General features: G+C 62.3%; 5 protein-coding genes across 12 annotated transcripts; 3 read left to right on the plus strand and 2 right to left on the minus strand.

Moving 5' to 3' along the window:
• Nucleotides 1–235: 235 nt before the first annotated feature.
• VMA22 (vacuolar ATPase assembly factor VMA22) lies at nucleotides 236–2,921 on the minus strand. 2 transcript variants are annotated; one of them, XM_080369356.1, is made up of 6 exons: nucleotides 2,746–2,921; nucleotides 2,211–2,317; nucleotides 1,802–1,905; nucleotides 1,466–1,548; nucleotides 1,122–1,250; nucleotides 236–627 (listed from the first exon to the last, which is right to left on the minus strand). In XM_080369356.1, the coding sequence occupies exons 1-6, from the start codon at nucleotides 2,918–2,920 to the stop codon at nucleotides 296–298; spliced, it is 930 nt and encodes a 309-aa protein (XP_080225482.1). In that variant the 5' UTR covers nucleotide 2,921; the 3' UTR covers nucleotides 236–295. The 2 variants fall into 2 exon arrangements, with proteins under 2 accessions (XP_080225482.1, XP_080225483.1); XM_080369357.1 differs by lacking the exon at nucleotides 1,122–1,250.
• Nucleotides 2,922–3,026: 105 nt separating this feature from the next.
• Nucleotides 3,027–6,844, plus strand: IMP4 (IMP U3 small nucleolar ribonucleoprotein 4). Its single transcript, XM_080369358.1, has 9 exons — nucleotides 3,027–3,094; nucleotides 3,846–3,954; nucleotides 4,292–4,375; nucleotides 4,819–4,928; nucleotides 5,176–5,308; nucleotides 5,866–6,020; nucleotides 6,352–6,446; nucleotides 6,530–6,600; nucleotides 6,680–6,844. Exons 1-9 carry the CDS (start codon nucleotides 3,092–3,094, stop codon nucleotides 6,790–6,792), a joined length of 873 nt encoding a protein of 290 aa, XP_080225484.1. The 5' UTR covers nucleotides 3,027–3,091; the 3' UTR covers nucleotides 6,793–6,844.
• On the minus strand, nucleotides 6,794–8,677 carry PTPN18 (protein tyrosine phosphatase non-receptor type 18). The gene is made up of 5 exons (XM_080369359.1): nucleotides 8,393–8,677; nucleotides 7,940–7,995; nucleotides 7,663–7,844; nucleotides 7,049–7,123; nucleotides 6,794–6,965 (listed from the first exon to the last, which is right to left on the minus strand). Exons 1-5 carry the CDS (start codon nucleotides 8,435–8,437, stop codon nucleotides 6,898–6,900), a joined length of 426 nt encoding a protein of 141 aa, XP_080225485.1. The 5' UTR covers nucleotides 8,438–8,677; the 3' UTR covers nucleotides 6,794–6,897.
• A 581-nt stretch (nucleotides 8,678–9,258) lies between these two features.
• Nucleotides 9,259–12,181, plus strand: LOC308055426 (vacuolar fusion protein MON1 homolog B-like). The gene is made up of 6 exons (XM_080369348.1): nucleotides 9,259–9,415; nucleotides 9,795–9,858; nucleotides 9,937–10,350; nucleotides 10,452–11,292; nucleotides 11,394–11,541; nucleotides 11,942–12,181. Exons 2-6 carry the CDS (start codon nucleotides 9,801–9,803, stop codon nucleotides 12,122–12,124), a joined length of 1,644 nt encoding a protein of 547 aa, XP_080225474.1. The 5' UTR covers nucleotides 9,259–9,415; nucleotides 9,795–9,800; the 3' UTR covers nucleotides 12,125–12,181.
• SYCE1 (synaptonemal complex central element protein 1) lies at nucleotides 12,053–17,288 on the plus strand (the record flags this gene model as incomplete). 7 transcript variants are annotated; one of them, XM_080369352.1, is made up of 10 exons in its annotated part: nucleotides 12,053–12,181; nucleotides 14,737–14,764; nucleotides 14,853–14,924; nucleotides 15,014–15,325; nucleotides 15,490–15,544; nucleotides 16,013–16,106; nucleotides 16,180–16,239; nucleotides 16,319–16,385; nucleotides 16,479–16,618; nucleotides 16,776–17,288. In XM_080369352.1, the coding sequence occupies 10 exons, from the start codon at nucleotides 12,143–12,145 to the stop codon at nucleotides 16,941–16,943; spliced, it is 1,035 nt and encodes a 344-aa protein (XP_080225478.1). In that variant the 3' UTR covers nucleotides 16,944–17,288. The 7 variants fall into 7 exon arrangements, with proteins under 7 accessions (XP_080225478.1, XP_080225477.1, XP_080225476.1 ...); XM_080369351.1 differs by lacking the exon at nucleotides 12,053–12,181 and having other exon boundaries at nucleotides 13,948–14,924; nucleotides 16,564–16,618; nucleotides 16,776–16,865; nucleotides 16,956–17,288; XM_080369350.1 differs by lacking the exon at nucleotides 12,053–12,181 and having other exon boundaries at nucleotides 14,639–14,924; nucleotides 16,776–16,865; nucleotides 16,956–17,288.
• Nucleotides 17,289–17,377: the final 89 nt, after the last annotated feature.

Genomic DNA, 17,377 nt, shown 5'->3' on the forward strand with positions numbered 1-17,377 from the left:
TGGGGTGTGTCGCTGGGCGCAGGTGGCCGCCAAGATGGCAGCCGGGGGGGGGGGGGGGGGGGGGCGGGGCACCAAGATGGTGGCTGGGTGACCCCAGCATGTGGTGCAAAGGTGGCCACCTGGTGACATCACCGTGGCACCAAAATGACCATTTGGTGGCATCACAGTGGCACCTAAATGGCAGCCGAGTGATGGTGTAATGCTCTTGGGGACAGCGGGTGACACGGAGCCGACAGCTGCCACAGTGTCTTTATTGGAAGCGGGACACGGGCGTCATGTGAGCTGGTGGCACCTGTCATGGTGGCGGTGACGTGGCTGGGGTCTCCATGTCCCCGATGCTGGTGGTGTCACTCCCGGTGCCCTTGTTCCCATGGGTCATAGTGTCACCTGTGTCTCTCCATGTCACCTCGGGTTCCCTGTAGGTGCCCGTGTCACCTGGGGTCTTGGTGTCACCAGTGGTCTCGTTGCCACATGCCATCTTGGTGCCGCTTGTCTCATCGCTCGGTGTCACCGTGGTGTCGGTGTCTCCATCTGGGTGACGTGCACGGCGCAGGAGGCCGCGGTAGCGGGTGGCAGCGGCCTCCACAGCAGCCTGCAGCCCGGCCAGCTCCACCGCCACCGTCACCCCTGGGGACAGGGGACACAGCGGGGAGGTCAGAGGTCATGGAGAGGATCGGGGTCACCGGGGAGGGCAGGGGTGGGATATTTGAGGTGACCAAGGGACTGGGTGGCACAGGTTCATGACCTTTAGGGGACTCCCCCTCCCCTCAGTTCATTGGGACCTCCTGGACTGTGGGGAACCGCCCCCCCCCCACAGGTGTCCCCCCTCCCCTCTGAAATTGGGGACAACCCCCCCAGGTTTTACAGACCCTTCCAGATTCTGGGGAAACCCCCATGTTTTAGGGATCCCTCCAGGTTTTCCCCCCTCCTCTCCAATTTTAGGGATCCCCTGATTTTGGAGACTCTCCCCAGTTCCCCCCTCCCCTCTGATTTTGGGCCCCTCCCTGGTTTTGGGGACCCCACCTGGTTTCCCCACTCCCCTCCGAAATTGGGGACCCCCCCCAGGTTTTGGGGATCCGTCCCAGTTTGAGGACCACTCCCGCTTTCAGAGCCACCCTCACCCTGGACGAAGCTGCCCTGGGCCTGCCGCAGGCTGGGGGGCACCAGCACCCCAAACCAGGCCAGTGGGTCTGGGGGGGCCCGAGGGGGGGCACCCCTCTTCTCTGGGGGACCCCGACGCTGGCGCAGACCTGGGGGAAACAGTGACACCCCAAAGTAACTGAGGAACCCCCCCAGTTGTGCCCCCAGCACCCATGGGGAGCACCCCAATTCTGCCCCCAGCACTCATAGGACCCTCCCAGCACCCCAAATGCCATCCCAGCACCCATGGGGGACACCCCAGCACCCCCAATTTTCCCCCCAGCACCCCAGTTTCCCTCCCAGCACCCATGGGACCCCTCCTCACCATCACCCCCTTCCTGTTGGGGATCAGGATCTTCAGTGTCCCGCGCTGTGCCTGGCACCTCGTCGAAGTGAGGTGTCCCCTCCCTGTGGGGGGGTGACACAAGGACATGGGTGTCACCAACACCCCCTTGTGTCATCCCCCTGCACCCTAAAATCTGCCACCCTCCCCACTGGGTACACTGATGTCACACCCCCTCCTTGTGTGTGTGTGTCCCTATAGTGTCCCCAATCTCATCATGTCCTCCCCAGCCAGCCAATCCCCATGTCCCCCCACCATGTCCACCCCCCCACAGTGTGTCGTCATCATCATTGTCCCCCCCTCCTTGGTGTCCCCTACCTGGGCAGGACACGGACTCGAGGGACCATGGTGGCCCCATACTGCAGGGACGAGACACGGTGGCATCCCAGGGAATACCGGGCTTGGGAGAGGGACAGCCACCCCTGGGGGGACACAGGGGGATAGGGGGTCAGGGGCGACACAGGGACATGGAGGAGCGTGTCCCTATGGTGTGTCCCTTTGTGTCCCCGTGGCGGGAGGTGTGTGTCCCTGTGGTGGGGGACACATCCCCATGTGTGTGCCCATGGGGGGCAGCACGTCCCCAGCGGGGTCTGCATGTCCTTACGGTGGGTGGCACGTCCCGAAACATGTCCCCATGGTGGGTAGCATGTCCCCACAGCGGATGACCCCCTCGCCCGTGTGTCCCCCCCCTGCAGCGGGTGGCCTGTCCCTGTGTCCCTGCCCTTACCTGCCGCAGGAGCTGGGTGAGGACCTGGCGTCGCTCCTGCAGCGTCTCCAGCGCGTCCAGCAGCTCCAGCGCCGCTGCGTCCAGTGCTGCCCCCAGCCCAGGGGGCCCTGTGTGAACAAATGCCCCGTGGGGGACCCCGCGTAAACAAACCCCTATGGGGGACCTGTGTAAACAAGCTCCTATGGGAGATCCTATGGGAGATCCTACGCAAATAAACTCTCTGTAGGCGACCCCACATAAACAAACCCCCCGTGGGGGACCCTGTGTAAACAAAAAATGAAAAAATAATATTTCACAAGACACCCCACTGAAACAAATGCCCCCGCCCCAGGAGACCCTACAGAAACACCTCCCCCACAAACACCCCCACAACAGCAGACCCTACATAAACATCACCCCAAACCCCCTCCCTCTCACCGGAGACCCTACTCAAACTGACCCCCGTCCCCGGGTCACCCTGAAACAGCAAACCCATCGCTGACCCCCGCTAAAGGCCAGCCTACCGAAATAAACCCCCCCGGCACCCCTCACCGACCCTCCATCGCCGCCGCCATCCCCGGCCCGCACCGCGGCCACACGCCGGGCAACGGCCTCCTCCAATAGCAGCCGCCCGCGGCCGCCCTTCGGCCAATCAGGACGGGTGACGGGCGGGAGGCGGAGCCTGGATGAGGGCTGAGAGCCTGGCGGAATGAAGCCGGCTCGGCCGCCATCTTGGTTAAGGGCGGTGTTGCACTACCCGCCCGACGCGCTCTTGGCGGCGTGCCCCGCCCCTTCGGACACCATGGGCCGTTCCCATTGGTTCCCCGCCACCCGGCCAACCAGCGGCGGCGCTGTTGGGAGGTGCCGGCGTGTTAGCGGCTGGGAGCTGAGGAGGTGCCACCATGGTAAGGGGATGCGTCCCCTCGGGGCCCGTCTGTCCTGTCCCCCCTCTCCCCAGTGTCCCCCCCGGGGTCCTCACACACCCCGGGTCGCCACAGCCGTGCCCGCCCCCCCGGGGTCCCCATGGCCCCCTCGTGTCCCCACACCCCCCCTTGCCTCCCCCTCCGGATCCCCATGGCCCCCCCACAGGGCACCTCACCCCTCTGCCCCCTCCACGGTGCCCCCTGACTCCCCGCAGTGTCCCCGTGTTTCCCCATGGGGCCTCCCATCCCTGTGTCTCCCCCATATCCCCAGACCCTCCCCCTGTGTCCCTGTATCCCCCCATATCCCCCTCCCCACGCCCCTCCCAACATCTCTGTGTTTCCCCATGGGGCCTCTCATCCCCATCTCGTCCCTGCTATGTCCCCACTCTCCCCCAGTGTCCCTATATCCCCCCATAACCCCCTCCCCATGCCCCCCCCCCCAGTGTCCCTGTGTTTCCCCATGGGGCCCCCTATCCCCTTGTGTCCCCCTCATGTCCCAAGACCCTCCCCCGGTGTCCCTGCATCCCCCCATATTCGCCTCCCCACCACCACCAGTATCCCCCATCCCCATCTACCTCCCGTGCCCCTCAGGGTGCTTCTGTCCCCCCATGTTACACCCGCCGCGTCCCTCCACAGTGTCCCTGCGCACCCCACCCTGTGCTGCTCCCCTTTCCCCCTAGCATCTCCACCTTACATCACCGTGCCCCCCTTGATGTCACCGTGCCCCCCACAGCTGCGCCGCCAGGCCCGGGAGCGCCGCGAGTACCTGCAGCGACGGGCACAGGAGGAGCGGCTGCGCCGGCAGCAGGACAAGAAGGAGCAGCTCCGGCAGGCGCTGGAGGGTGGGCCCAGGGGGACAAAGAGGAGTTTGGGGGGGAGCGGTTAAAGAGGAATTGGGGTGTTAAGGGTGGGGCGTAAGAGGAATTTTGGGGGTTAGAGGGAGGTTTCAGTGAGGGCAGAGGGGGTTTTGGGGGCGCAGAGGGGATTTTGGGGGAATAAAGGGGGATTTGGGGAGGTAAAGGGCTTGGAGTGGGGCAAGGAGGTTTGGGGGATGTAAAGAAGGGTTTTGGGGAGGCACGGGGGAAGGATTTTGGGAGAAAGGGGGTTTAGAGGGGTTCAGGGTGTTGGGGGGTCCTGCCTGAGCCCCCTGGTGCTACCCCCTCCTCCCCACCCCCGCAGAGAATCGGCTGCTGCCCACGGAGCTGCGTCGTGAGGCCTTGGCGCTGCAGAAGGAGCTGGAGTTCGACACGCCAGGGGTAGGGGGTGAGTGGAGAACCCCACAGCAGAGAGGGTTTGCCCCAGGGACCCCCAGATTTGGCGTCCATTTTGCACCATTTTACCCCAAAATGAGGGGTGGGTTTGCCTTAATTCCTCACAAAATAAAGATTAAATTTGCCTGATTCTCGCAAACTGGGGATCAAATTTGCCCCGTTCCCCTCTCTCCCTAAATACAGAGTAATAAACTTGTCTCATTTTGCCTCAAAGTTGGCGAGTGAATTTACCTTAATTCCCCCCAAAACAGTGAGCAGATTGGAGCAATTCTCCCCTAAAACAGTGGCTAAATTTGCCTTGAATCCCCCAAAACAAATTGACCCAACCCCCAAGAGCGGGGTGCAACCCCCATCCCTCCAGCCCCGAGCTCCCCGCCTGGAGGGAGGGGCTGGGGTGGGAGGAGGGGGCGTGGCTTGTCTAAGTCCTGCCCCCAGACACCACCAGTAGCCAAGACGATGAGTACCGGTGGGCGGGGCTGGAGCCCCCCAAGGTCATGGTCACCACCTCCCGCGAGCCCAGCGCCCGCCTTCGCGTCTTTGCCAAGGTGGGTTGGGCTGTGCTGGCTGAGCCAATGGGAGTGGAGGCTGGGTGGGTAGGGCTGGGTGGGTGTGGCTTTCTGAGACCCCGCCCCATTTACAGAGGGTGGGGGCTTTGGTGACTGTGCCCATCTTGGCCCTGCCCCTGGGGACCCATGGGGGGGGGGCGGGGGGGATGTGTGTGTGTATGGCTGGCCCCGCCCCCAGGGGCTGAGCCTGGGGATTGGGCGTGGCCGCCACTAACCCCACCCCCAGGAGGTGTGTCTGCTGATCCCCGGAGCTCAACGCATGAACCGGGGCCGGGCAGAGCTGGGGGCGCTGGTGGGGGCCTGCCGGGCCGCTGGCGTCACTGACCTGCTGCTGCTGCACGAGACCCGCGGCAGGCCTGGTCAGCCCTGTGGCATGCTGGGAGGGGGCGGGGCCATCTCAGGGAGCGGGGCTAAGGGGAAGGGGCGGGGTTCCCATTTGGGGCGGGGCTAAGGGGAAGGGGCGGGGTTCCCATTTGGGGCGGGGCTAAGGGGAAGGGGCGGGGTTCCCATTTGGGGCGGGGCTAAGGGGAAGGGGCGGGGTTCCCATTTGGGGCGGGGCTAAGGGGAAGGGGCGGGGTTCCCATTTGGGGCAGGGCTAAGGGGAAGGGGCGGGGTTCCCATTTGGGGCGGGGCTAAGGGGAAGGGGCGGGGTTCCCATTTGGGGCGGGGCTAAGGGGAAGGGGCGGGGTTCCCATTTGGGGCGGGGCTAAGGGGAAGGGGCGGGGTTCCCATTTGGGGCGGGGCTAAGGGGAAGGGGCGGGGTTCCCATTTGGGGCGGGGCTAAGGGGAAGGGGCGGGGTTCCCATTTGGGGCGGGGCTAAGGGGAAGGGGCAGGGTTCCCATTTGGGGTGGGGCTAAGGGGAAGGGGCGGGGCCTGCCAGGAGTGTGCCCTAAGGATACTGCTCCCCCCATGCAGACGGACTGTCCCTGTGCCACCTGCCCCATGGCCCCACAGCCCACTTCACCCTGAGTGGGGCCGTGCTGCGGCAGGAGGTGGGGGGGCTGGGGGGCGCCCCCCTGGCGGCCCCCCATCTGCTGCTGCTGAAACTTGACTCCGCCTTGGGGCGCCGGGTAGGGACAAGGAGGACAGGGGGGTATGGGGCGGGGAGTATGGGGGAACAGGGGGGGGTGGGGGGGCACATGGGGGCATTTGGGGGTGATGGAGGGGTGTGGGGGGACATTAAGGGGGTGTTGGGGGGACATGGTATGGGGGGACATCGGAGGTACAGCGGTGTGTGGAGGGACATGGGGAGGTGGGGTTGTGGGGGGACATGGGGAAATGTGAAGGGAGATATGGGGGGACAGGGGATGAAGAACTTATGAGGGCATTTCAGGGGGACACTGGGGGTTGCAGCAGTTGGTGGCACTGGGGGTGGGGGGGTGACCCTGTCCCCCTTCCCAGGTTGGGACCATCCTGAAGCACCTCTTCCCCGTCCCCCGCCCCGACAGCCGCCGCGTGGTGACATTTGCCAATGAGGATGATGTCATCTTAGTTCGGTGGGTGACACAGGGGAGGTGACATAGTGGGGGTGACACAGGGACACTGATGGGTGCCTGACCCCCCCGCCACCAACCCACAGGAACCACGTCTACCGACGCCAGGGCAAGAAGGTAGAGCTGGAAGAGGTGGGACCCCGGTTCCAGCTGCGCCGTGAGTGTCCCCAACTGGCCCCAACTGGCCCCAGTGGCCCTAGGAGTGTCCCTAATGTGTCCCCAATGTGTCCCTCCAGCCTATCTCATCCGCCTGGGGACCCTGGAGCAGGGGGACGCTGCCGACGTGGAGTGGCGCTGGCACCCCTACACAGCCACCGCCCCGAAACGCCGCCTGCTCAGCGCCACCTGACACTGCTCTCACTGGTTTTATTGCTCGTAATAAACGTGTGGTTTGGTCATTGTCCAGTTCCCAGCGGGTATCACTGGGGCTGCCCACCCTGGCGGGGGGTCTCCCTCATACCTGGGACCATTCAGCCGGAGGTTCCCGCGGGCCCTTCGGCTTCCTGATCCGGAAGTTAAACCCTGGGGAAGGGGCAGGGATGAGGCGGTGGCCAGGTGCCTGGGTGCCCCCTCCCCAGCTACCTGGGCCCCCCTCGGCTACTCACCAAGGCAGGGGGAGCTGCTGGGGTCTCCATGCGGGGTCACGACCTCATAGGCACCATCACTGGGTTGGGGAGAGGCTGGAGGAGAGTGGGGAATCAGAGTCTTATAGGTGCTGGGGGGGAGACAGACCTTGTATCAACCATCGTATGCATCCCATAGGGGTCAGCAATGGCCTATGGAGTGAGGCAGCGTTATATGGTCCTCATAGGAAACCTTTACGTGCTATAGGGATCATAGGTCTCTTAAAGGAGCTGTAGGGGGAAGCTTGCATAGACCCTCTAGGGACCAGGGAGAAGATGTATAGTCTATAAGAACCAGAAGTGTTCCTGGAGGGGGCGGGACTGTGGAGTGGTCTCTATAGGGGCCAGGGAGGGAGCGGGTAGGCACTACGGGGACCAGATGTCTCGTGGGGAAGGGGTAGAGCACAAAATACCCTATAGGGCACAGAGAGGGACTGTACAGAGCCTATAGGCTCCAAGGGGGACCAGTATGGGATCCACAGGGACTGAAGTAGCGCCTACAGGGCCAGGAGCCAGGGGGTCATATGTGCTCTATAGGCTCTGGGGCAGGGGGGTCATATGGATGCTGTAGGGCAGAGGGGGTCCCCAAGACTCACCGGCCAGGGTGGGTAAGGGGTGCCGCACGGGGCTCCCAGGGAGGGAGGAGCTTCCCAGGGGGGTGGGGTCTTGCTCAAAAGAGGTGGGGTCTTTTCCTGTGGCCCCACCTCCCCGGCGAGCCTTGTTGACCACAGCATAGGTGACATCCATGCGGGGGGGCTCCGCCGGCACAGACACGCTCCTGGGGGGAGAGGGGAGGGGAGAGGGGAAGGACCCAGGCATCTGGGTCTGTTCACCCACCCCCAGCTGAAGGGGACCCAGATATCCAGGGCTCACCTGAGCAGGGGGCGCTGCAGCACACGGCGGGCAACAGCGTCCTGGGGTAGAGGGGGCTGCAAAGTGTGGGGAGAGGGGTCACCCACACGCCTGGGTCCCCCCCGATGCCTGCGTTCCCTGCCTGAGTGCCTGGGCCCCTTCTCTCACTTCTGGTTTTCCGGGGCAGGAAGTGTCGCACCCGCCCTCGCACCCCCCCGCCCTGCGTGCCCGGGTCCCCTTCCCAGTACTCCCCAGTATTCCTTTGTGCCCTCCTTCCTGGGAGCAGGTGCCTCCTGCAGCTGGTGATTGGGGTCTCTCAGTCCTGTTCCCCAACCTGGGTCCCTCCTGACCTTGACCCACCGGATGCCTGGGTTCCCTTTTCCCAGATGTGTGGCTTCCCCCTGACCTTGACCCCCAGACACCTGAGTCCCCTCTGACCTTGACCCCCCCTCAGACACCTGGGTGCCCCCTGACCTTGACCCCCTGGGCCCAGCTGGGGTGGGGTGGGGGCAGCGGCATCAGGGTGCTGATAGGGGAGCCTAGGCATCTGGGCGATGGAGGGGACCCGGGGGGTTATTGGGCCCACAGGCCACGCCCCACTGCTAAGTCCCGCCCCTGGGGTGGACCCGGGGTGGGTGGGTGTTCACCTATAGCTTCTATAGCATCTGGGGGACTCTACAGACCCTATAGAGCCTTTGTGGGAAGGTCCTGCAGCCCCTAGAAAAACTCGGGGAGGGTGTCCTTATAGATCCTATAGCACTTCTGGGGCAGCACTATAGCTGCTATGGAGCCTCTGGGAGTCCCCTATAGCTCCTATAGCACATTGTGGGGGCCCTTATAGGTCCTATTGCACCTCGGGGGGGGGGGGGGGGGGGGCGGTGTCCCACCAGACCCTATAGAGTTTCTTGGGGGTAATCTATAGACTCTATAGTGCGCAGGGGGTCTCCTATAGCTTATCTTGGCTGGTCCCTATAGCTCCTATAGGGCCCATGGGGGTCTGTATAGCCTCTATAGAGCTGGGGGGGTATCCCTATAGCTCCTACAGGGCTCGTGGGGGTCTGTATAGCCTCTATAGAGCCTGGGTGTGCGTTCCTATAGCTCCTATAGGGCTGGGGGGGTCCCCTACGGCCCCTATAGGGCGGGAGGCGGAGTTAGCGGGGAGCTAGGCGTCCGGATCACGGGGCTCTGAGAGTCCCGGCCCCGCCCCTCCTGCGTGACGTCAGCAAGGGACGCGAGACGGCGTGCGGCCGCGAGGGGACGTCACGAGGAGCAGGGGTGGGCAGGGGTGGGAACCCGCCAAAAGTGACGTCACAAGCCAGACGATGCCCCAAGCACCGCCCCCTGATCTCTGATTGGCCGACGTTAGGCGACCGCGCCTACTTTCCCCGCGCAGGGCGCTGATTGGCGGGGCGGGCGGCGCGGCGAGGTGGCGTCACGGGCCGCACGGCGCGGCGTCCCCGGAAGCGGCGGCGGCGGCAGGAGCCGGGCCACGGGCGGGTGAGCGGGGCGGGACGGGGGTGGGGCCGGCGAGGGGCGGGGGCGGGGGCAGGGGGGCGGGACAGTGGGACAGGGGCGATAGCGCCGGGGGGCGGGGCTTTAAACGCGAGGGGGTGGGGCATGAAAAGGGGCGGGGCTATAGCCCCGGTGGGCGGGGCTGGGGGCGTAGCTAAAGGGGTGGGGCTACAGCTCCAGGCCGGGTCCCCTGGAGGCATGGCTTAGTGACATGGGGTCGTGGCCGGGTGGAAAGATCCCATCCCAGGGCGGGGCTGTGCCATTCTGTTGGGGCTTTGGGGCGTGGACAAAGGGCGTGGCTTGAGGCCCCACCCCCTTGGGTGTCTGGGCAGGGCCCACATGACACACCCTCCCCACCCTGCAGGCGGACATGATGGCAGCGACGCCCAGCTCCTCCCCACCTCGCAGTGGGACCCCCCAGCCCCCAGGTGAGACCCCAGACTCCTGGGTCATCTGCAGGGAGGTCAGGGGGTCCTGGGTGCCTCAACTGTCCTTACCTGTCACAGATGCGGCCGAGACCGAGCTGGCAGTGATGGCGGTGGCAGCATCAACATCGTCCCCAGAGTGCCGGCAAGGCGGGGAGGAAGAGGAAGAGGAGGAGGAGGCGGCGGCGGGGGGGGTGGTGGCAGCACCCACGTTGTCCCCAGAGTGTCAGCATGGTGGGGAGGAGGAGGTGACAGCAGCAGTGACAACAGCAGCTGCCATGACATTGCCAGGGTGCCGGCGTGGTGCAGAGGAGGACGTGACGGCAGCAGGGTGGCGGTGCCGGCGGAAGCACGTCTTTGTGCTAAGCGAAGCAGGGAAGCCCATCTACTCCCGGCACGGCAACGAGGAAGCGTTGGCGGCCACCATGGGTGTCATGATGGCACTCGTCTCCTTCATCCAGAGTGGTGGCAACGCTATCCGCGCCATCTGCTCCGGTAAGGGAGGGGTCAGCAAAGGGGTAGTGGGAAGGGGGGCACCCCTGCAGTGCACTGCTGGCCCCCGGTTCCCTTGTCACGCATCCCTCTCCTCACTGCAGAGGACCGGACGCTGGTGTTTGAGCAGCGGGGGCCGTTGCTGCTAGTGTCAGTGTCACGCACACGGCAGTCAGCAGCCCAGCTGCGGCGGGAGCTGGCATTTGTCCATGAGCAGATCCTCAGCCTCCTTACCCGTGGCGGCATCGCCCGCGTCTTTGCCCGCCGCCGCGGTTATGACCTCCGGCGCCTCCTGGCTGGTGCCGAAGCCGTCCTGGACCGCTTGCTTTCTGGTGCGGCAGCAGACGGGCGGTTATTGTTGGGTGCCGCGCGTTGCCTGCCCCTCCCTGCGCCTCTCCGACGGGCAGTTTCAGGGGCTCTGCGCCGCGCTGCCGCTGCCGCCGTCCCCACACCTGCTTTGGCCTTGCTGGCAGCTGGTGGGCGGTTGGTGACGGCAGCGCGGCAGCGGGCCTTGGCAGAGGGCGGGCAATTGTGTGCCAGCGACCTCCACCTCCTCCTCAACCTTTTGGGGAGCGGGGTAGGGGCAGGTGAGGTGTGGACCCCTGTCTGTTTACCCCACTTCAACCCCGATGGCTACTTCTACGCCTATGCAGCAGCACTGGGCGAGGAGGAAGAGGAGGAAGGAGGCACTGGTGGCAGAACCAGCGGTGCAGTGACACTCATCCTGCTGTCAACAGAGCGTGAGGGGTTCTACGCAGCAGCAGGGTGCCGGCGGCACTTGGAGGATACCCTGCGAGTGCAGGGGTGGTTGGGGGAGCTGGCGGCAGCGGTGCGGGGGGGGGCAGGCTATGGCCCCTCCCGCCCCGGTGCCCCTGAGCTCCGCCATTTTCTCTACAAGCCCTTGGAGGGGCCGGAGGAGATGCAGCAGCTGCCACAGTTTACAAGGTGCGGGGGGGACCCCAAAAATGCAAGGAGGGGCGCGGGGGGGCACACACACGTAGTGTGCCTGACACCTGTGTCATCTCACATCCATCACTGGTTTTCAGCCCCGAGCTGGAGGACCCCTACACTAGCGAGGAGGAGCAACACCGGCTCTTTGACCTGTACCATTACCTGCACAGCCGTGTGCACAGCCCCCACCGGCCCCTGCGCCTCCTCTACCACGTGGCAGAGAAGGAGACGCTTTTAGCTTGGGTGAGTTGAGGGAGGAGCCATCAGTAGATTCCAGAGTTAACAGAGGTGTTCACTGGCAGCACCTTCCGTTCCTGGGGGTGCTTGCTGGCGGCACCATCAATGAGTCCCAGAGTTTACACGGGTACTCGCTTGCCGTGCTCTCAGTAGGTTTCAGAGTTAATGGGAGTGCTTACTGGGAGCCCCATCAGCTAATGGGGGTGCTAACTGGTGATGTTGTCAGTAGGTCCCAGAGTTAATAGGGGTGCTCACTGGCAGCAGTTACTGGGGGTTCTTGCTGGTGGCACTTCCAGTAGGTCCCAGGGGACGCTCACCGGTGACACTGTCCCAGGGTTAATAAGGGCTGCTCCCCGGCATTGCCATCAGTAGGAGCTAGAGTTAACATGGGCACCGGTTCCTGCAGGTGACAAGCAAGTTTGAGCTGTACGGCTGCTTCAGCCCACTGGTGACCAAGGCGGGGGCCATTGGGGTCCTCACCAAGCTGCTGCGCTGGCTGAAGAAGGAGGAGGACTGGCTCTTCATCCGTTATCCACCGCCATACTGTGCCGCCCCCGCCCGCCCTGAGGGGGCCGAGGCCGAGGGCTGAGCACCCGCCGGCCCTGACATGGGGAATAAAGCGCCGCCAGAGAAAAGAGTCCCCTGTGTCAGTGGGGGGGGGGCTGCCGCAGGGGAGGGGGTGCGGCATGTCATGGGAGAGATGGCACGGGGTGTGGACACCGGGTGTGGAGAGAGGAGAGGGAAGAGGTAACAAGATGGAGGGAAGAGAGGTAAGAAAAGGGAGGAAAGGGGACAAAACCAGAGGGAAATGTGGTGGAAAATAGGGGGGAAAGGGGACAGAAAATGGAGTGAAATGTGACAGAAAATTGAGGGGAAAAGGGGGACAGAAAATGGAGAGAAATGTGACAGGAAAGGGGGGGCAAGGGGACAGAAAACGGAGGGAAATGTGACAGGAAATTGAGGGGAAAAAGGGGACAGAAAATGGAGGGAAACGAACAGAAAAGAGGGGAGAAGGGGACAGAAATTTGAGGGAAAATGTGACAGGAAAGGGGACAGAAAATGGAGGGAAACGTGACAGGAAAGAGGAGGGAAGAGGACAGAAAATTGAGGGAAAATGTGACAGGAAAGGGGAGAGAAAATGGAGGGAAACGTGACAGGAAAGAGGAGGGAAGAGGACAGAAAATTGAGGGAAAATGTGAGAGGAGAGGGGAGAGAAAATGGAGGGAAATGTGACAGGAAAGACGGGGGAAGAGGACAGAAAATTGAGGGAAAATGTGACAGGAAAGGGGACAGAAAATGGAGGGAAAAGTGACAGGAATAGAGGAGGGAAGAGGACAGAAAATGAAGGGAAAATGTGACAGGAAAGGGGAGAGAAAATGGAGAGAAATGTGACAGGAAATTGAGGGCAAAAAGGACAGAAAATGGAAGGAAACATGACAGGAAAGAGGGGGCAAGGGGACAGAAAAATGGGGGGAAATGTGACAGAAAATTGAGGGCAAAAAGGACAGAAAATGGAGGGAAACATGACAGAAAAGAGGGGGGAAGGTTACAGAAAATGAAGGGAAACGTGACAGAAAAATGGGGGGAAATGGGACAGAAAATGGAGGAGAAATGGGACAAAATTGGAGGGTGAAAAGGGGACAGAAAATGGAGGGAAATGTGACAGGGAAGAGGGGGCAAGGGGACAGAAAATGAAGGGAAAATGTGACAGGAAAGGGGACAGAAAATGGAGGGAAACGTGACAGAAAATTGAGGGCAAAAAGGACAGAAAATGGAGGGAAACGTGACAGAAAATTGAGGGCAAAAAGGACAGAAAATGGAGGGAAACATGACAGAAAAGAGGGGGGAAGGTTACAGAAAATGAAGGGAAACGTGACAGAAAAATGGGGGGAAATGGGACAGAAAATGGAGGAGAAATGGGACAAAATTGGAGGGTGAAAAGGGGACAGAAAATGGAGGGAAATGTGACAGGAAAGGGGAGAGAAAATGGAGGGAAACGTGACAGGAAAGGGGGAGGGAAAAGGGGACAGAAAACAGGGTGAAATGTGACAGAAAATTGAGGGCAAAAAGGGGACAGAAAATGGAAGGAAATGTGACAGGAAAGAGGGGGCAAGGGGACAGAAAATGAAGGAAAAATGTGACAGAAAAGGGGACAGAAAATGGAGGGAAACGTGACAGAAAATTGAGGGCAAAAAGGACAGAAAATGGAGGGAAACATGACAGAAAAGAGGGGGGAAGGTTACAGAAAATGAAGGGAAACGTGACAGAACAATGGGGGGAAATGGGACAGAAAATGGAGGGAAGCATAATGAGAAGGGGAAAGAATGAAAATAGAGGGCAAAGATTAGCACAAAAAAGGGCGGGAGGAGGGGACAGAAACTATGTGGAGAAGGTGACAGAATCGAGGGGGAAGAGTGAATCACCAAAACTTGAGGGAAATGTGACAGAAAAGGGGGGGACAGGACGGAGGGGACAGACAGACAATGGAGGGAAAATGTGACAAAACGGAAGGGAAAGCAGGCGAAATTTGAGGGAAACATGACAGAAAAATGGGATAGAAAATGGAAGGAAATGTAACAAAATTGAGGGCAAAAAGGGGACAGAAAATGGATGGAAATATGACAGGAAAGAGGGGGAAAAGGGGACAGAAAATGGAAGGAAATGTGACAGGAAAGAGGGGGAGGAGACAGAAAATGGAGGGAAATGTGACAAAAGAAGGGGGGAAGGGGACAGAAAATGGATGGAAACATGACGGGAAAGAGGGCAGAAAAGGGACAGAAGATGGAGGGAAATGTGACAGACGAGTGGTAAAAAGGGGACAGAAAGTGGAGGGAAAACATGACGGAAGAGCAAAAAGGGGACAGTAAATGGAGGGAAACATGACAGAAAAGAGGGAAGAAGGGACAGCAAAGGGGCAAGCAGGGACAGGAGAGGCTGGAAGAGGTGACAGAAAAGGGAGGGACAGAAGGTGACAAAAAGGAGGGAGAGGGGATAGGAAACGGAGGGAAACGTGATGGAAGAGAGGGAAAAGAGGACAGAAAACACAGGGTGAAAAGCAGACAGAAGAGGCAGGAGTGTGGGACAGAAAAAGGGAAGAGAGGGCATGAAATGGAGCAAGGTGGAGGAGGAGGGGGGTGGCAGGTACATGAGAGAGGACGAGGGGCCAGCACGTGGCTGCCATTGTCACCTTTGTCCCCTCAGGCTGTGGCGATGGACAGTGACACACAGGGTGAGGGCTCTGGTGGCCGTGTCTCCCCCTCACACCTGGGTGTTCCCCCACCCCAGGGACGCGGGTGTCACCGTGTGTCTGTCCCCAGCGTCCCTGGTTTCCCCCGGAGTGCAGCGCTGGCTGGATGTGCTGGTAGGGCGGGTGCGCAGCCTGCACCAAGGTGAGCACTGCGGGACCCCCATCGCAACATCCCTCCTGCCTGTCCCTCTGTCCATCCCCTCACGGCATCTCTGTCTGTCCCCTCTGCAGCACATCTGGCCACGGCACAGGAGCTGGCAGCAGCACAGGAACGTGGCGAGGGGCTGCGCCAGCAACAGGAGCAGTGTGAGTCATTCAGGGGGGACCCAGGTGTCGGGGGGGGGCACCCATGGACCCAGTGTCCGAAGTGGGGACCAGGAGACCACAAACCCTGGCTGCAGGAAAAACTTGCTCCCAGTATGGGGGGGACAAAGGGATACTGGGGGGTACTGGGTAGGGGACCCAGGTTCTGGGCAGTGACCCCTCTCCCTGCAGTGGAGGAGCGTCAGGCAGCGCTGGAGGGGCTCTGGCAGCAGAAACAGGGTGAGGCCACATTGAGGCCAACCTCCCAGCAGGCACTGGGGGATTGTGCCAACATCCCAGCATCCCCTGGGGCCGGATGCTTGGGTCCTTTGTTGGGGAGGGGGTACCCTGGACATGTGGGTCCATGGGTGCCCCCATGGATGCCTGGGTCCCCTCTCTGGCAGAGGAGCTGCGGGGGGCACGGCTGCGCAGGGAGGAGGTGGAGGCCAAAGGTCAAAGGTGAGTGGGAGGGGCCCTGGATGCCTGGGTCCTGCTGTGACACACCCCCCCCACTGATGCCACCTGTGCTTATGCCCCTGTCTGACCTCTGACCCTACATCCATCTGGTGACTCCTCACCCCTGGTGACCTCTCTGGCAGCCTGGTGACCCCTGACCCCAAATCAATCTGGGGGCTGCTAGCACCCTGGTGACCCCTGACCCCCTCAGTGACTCTTGACCCCCTTGGTGATCCCTAGCACCCTGGTGACCTCTTGCTACCCCAACCTCCTCGTGACCCCTGATCACAAGTGCTCCCTGACCCCTACCCCTAGTGACCCTTGCCCTTCTGCTGACCTCTGCCCCCTGACGCCTCTGCTCCTAAGCTCTCCCTTGGTGACCCCTGGCCCCTCAGTGCCACCTGCCCACTCCACCCCATTGACCTTTGTCCCTTTTGACACTTACACCCCTGTTGACCCCTGACCCCACAGGTGCCAAGGGCTGTGCTTGGGCCGCCAGCAGGACCTGGAGAGGATGGAGCAGGAGCTGGAGCGCCTGCGCCGCCTTCGCCGGGGATACAGGCGCGTCACAGGGTCACACGGGTCACCTGACCTGGGTCACCTGACCAGGTGGGTCACCCCCCTCTCCCTGCAGGCAGGACTTTGGGCAGCAGCTTGATGCCATCATGGAGGAACACAAACACCTGCAGGAAGCGCACGTGAGGTGCCGATGCCAGGTCCCCTTTTTCTGGATGCCAGGACCCCTTTTCCGGACACTGGGGTTCCCTTTTCCTGCAGGCCCCGGCCCAGTTGGAGGCTGAACTGGTGCAACTGGAGGAGGCACGGGAGAAGCTGCTGAGGCAGGGTGAGCCCTGGGCACCTGGGTCCCCTGGGGGGTGATAGGCTCCACCCCCAAGGGCTTGGCTCGACCCCTGAGAGCCTGCCCCCACCCCTTGAGAGCCTGACTCCGCCCCCAAGGGCCTGGCTCTGCCCTGCAAGGGTCTGGGTCCCCTGTTGGGGGGTGACAGGCCCTGCTCCCTCAGAGCGCCATCTGCTGGAGATAGAGAAGCAGCTGGGACCCGAGGCGCATGTGGCCATGTGAGTGCCTGGATGCCTGGCTCCACCCCCTATCCTGCCTCCACCCCCAAAGGGCTTGGCCCCACCCCTCCAAGCCCATGGCTCTGCCCCTGAGCACCCTGGGGCCCCTCCCCTGGATGCTTGGCTCTGCCCCCCCCCAAACGCCCCGGTCCCACAGGCAACTGGTGCAGCAGGAGCAAGCGAGGGCGCAGCAGCGGCTGGAGGCGGAGCTGGAGCGGCGGCAGCGGGGCCGTGGTCGCAGGGACAGGTGAGACCTTCCTGCTCTGCCACGCTCGCGTCCTTCCTGGCCCCGCCCACTCTCTCTGGCCACGCCCACTTACTGTGACCCCGCCCCTAGGCTGGCAGAGGAGCTGGAGAGGCTGCAGCGCCCCCTGGAGGCATCGCCTGAGTGATGGAAGGCGTGACAGCGGGGGGACTTGTGTGTCATGCATGTCACGTGTGTCGCTGGCGTGTCACCTGTGTGTCACCTGTGTCCCCCACATCACCCCATGTCTCCCCACATTGTCCCATGTACCCCCATGTCCCCACGTTCCCACATGTCTTCCCCATGTCCCCTCTCCCCCGCCATGTACTCCATCTCCCCCCCACCCCCTCAATAAACGTCACCAGCCACCACCATGGCTTTTGTGTTTCTCTGGGGGTCCCGGGCGAGGCAGGTGACATTTTCCCTTCTCAGCATGGCCGCCCGCAGTGGCCGCCGCTATTTCGCCGCTCCCCTCCCCACCGGGGGCGTGGCCATTTTGCGGCACTCTGCGCAGG

The sequence above is a fragment of the Falco punctatus genome (assembly GCF_963210335.1).
Source record: "Falco punctatus genome assembly, chromosome: 19".
NCBI classification, from domain to species: domain Eukaryota; kingdom Metazoa; phylum Chordata; class Aves; order Falconiformes; family Falconidae; genus Falco; species Falco punctatus.

Coding starts and splice junctions, on each gene's coding strand:
- VMA22 (XM_080369356.1), bottom strand. CDS start 2,920: ATGGCGGCCGAGCCGGCTTCATTCCGCCAGGCTCTCAGCCCTCATCCA. Junction 1,549..1,801: donor CGAGTCCGTGTCCTGCCCAG/GTAGGGGACACC, acceptor ACCCCCCCACAG/GGAGGGGACACCTCACTTCG. Junction 628..1,121: donor CCAGGGCAGCTTCGTCCAGG/GTGAGGGTGGCT, acceptor CCCTGTCCCCAG/GGGTGACGGTGGCGGTGGAG.
- IMP4 (XM_080369358.1), top strand. Junction 4,376..4,818: donor CGACACGCCAGGGGTAGGGG/GTGAGTGGAGAA, acceptor TCCTGCCCCCAG/ACACCACCAGTAGCCAAGAC. Junction 5,309..5,865: donor CGAGACCCGCGGCAGGCCTG/GTCAGCCCTGTG, acceptor CCCCCCATGCAG/ACGGACTGTCCCTGTGCCAC.
- PTPN18 (XM_080369359.1), bottom strand. CDS start 8,437: ATGCCGCTGCCCCCACCCCACCCCAGCTGGGCCCAGGGGGTCAAG. Junction 7,996..8,392: donor GCTGGGCCCAGGGGGTCAAG/GTCAGGGGGCAC, acceptor CACACTTTGCAG/CCCCCTCTACCCCAGGACGC. Junction 7,845..7,939: donor CTGCAGCGCCCCCTGCTCAG/GTGAGCCCTGGA, acceptor CTCTCCCCCCAG/GAGCGTGTCTGTGCCGGCGG.
- LOC308055426 (XM_080369348.1), top strand. CDS start 9,801: ATGATGGCAGCGACGCCCAGCTCCTCCCCACCTCGCAGTGGGACCCCC. Junction 10,351..10,451: donor TATCCGCGCCATCTGCTCCG/GTAAGGGAGGGG, acceptor TCCTCACTGCAG/AGGACCGGACGCTGGTGTTT. Junction 11,542..11,941: donor AGGAGACGCTTTTAGCTTGG/GTGAGTTGAGGG, acceptor CGGTTCCTGCAG/GTGACAAGCAAGTTTGAGCT.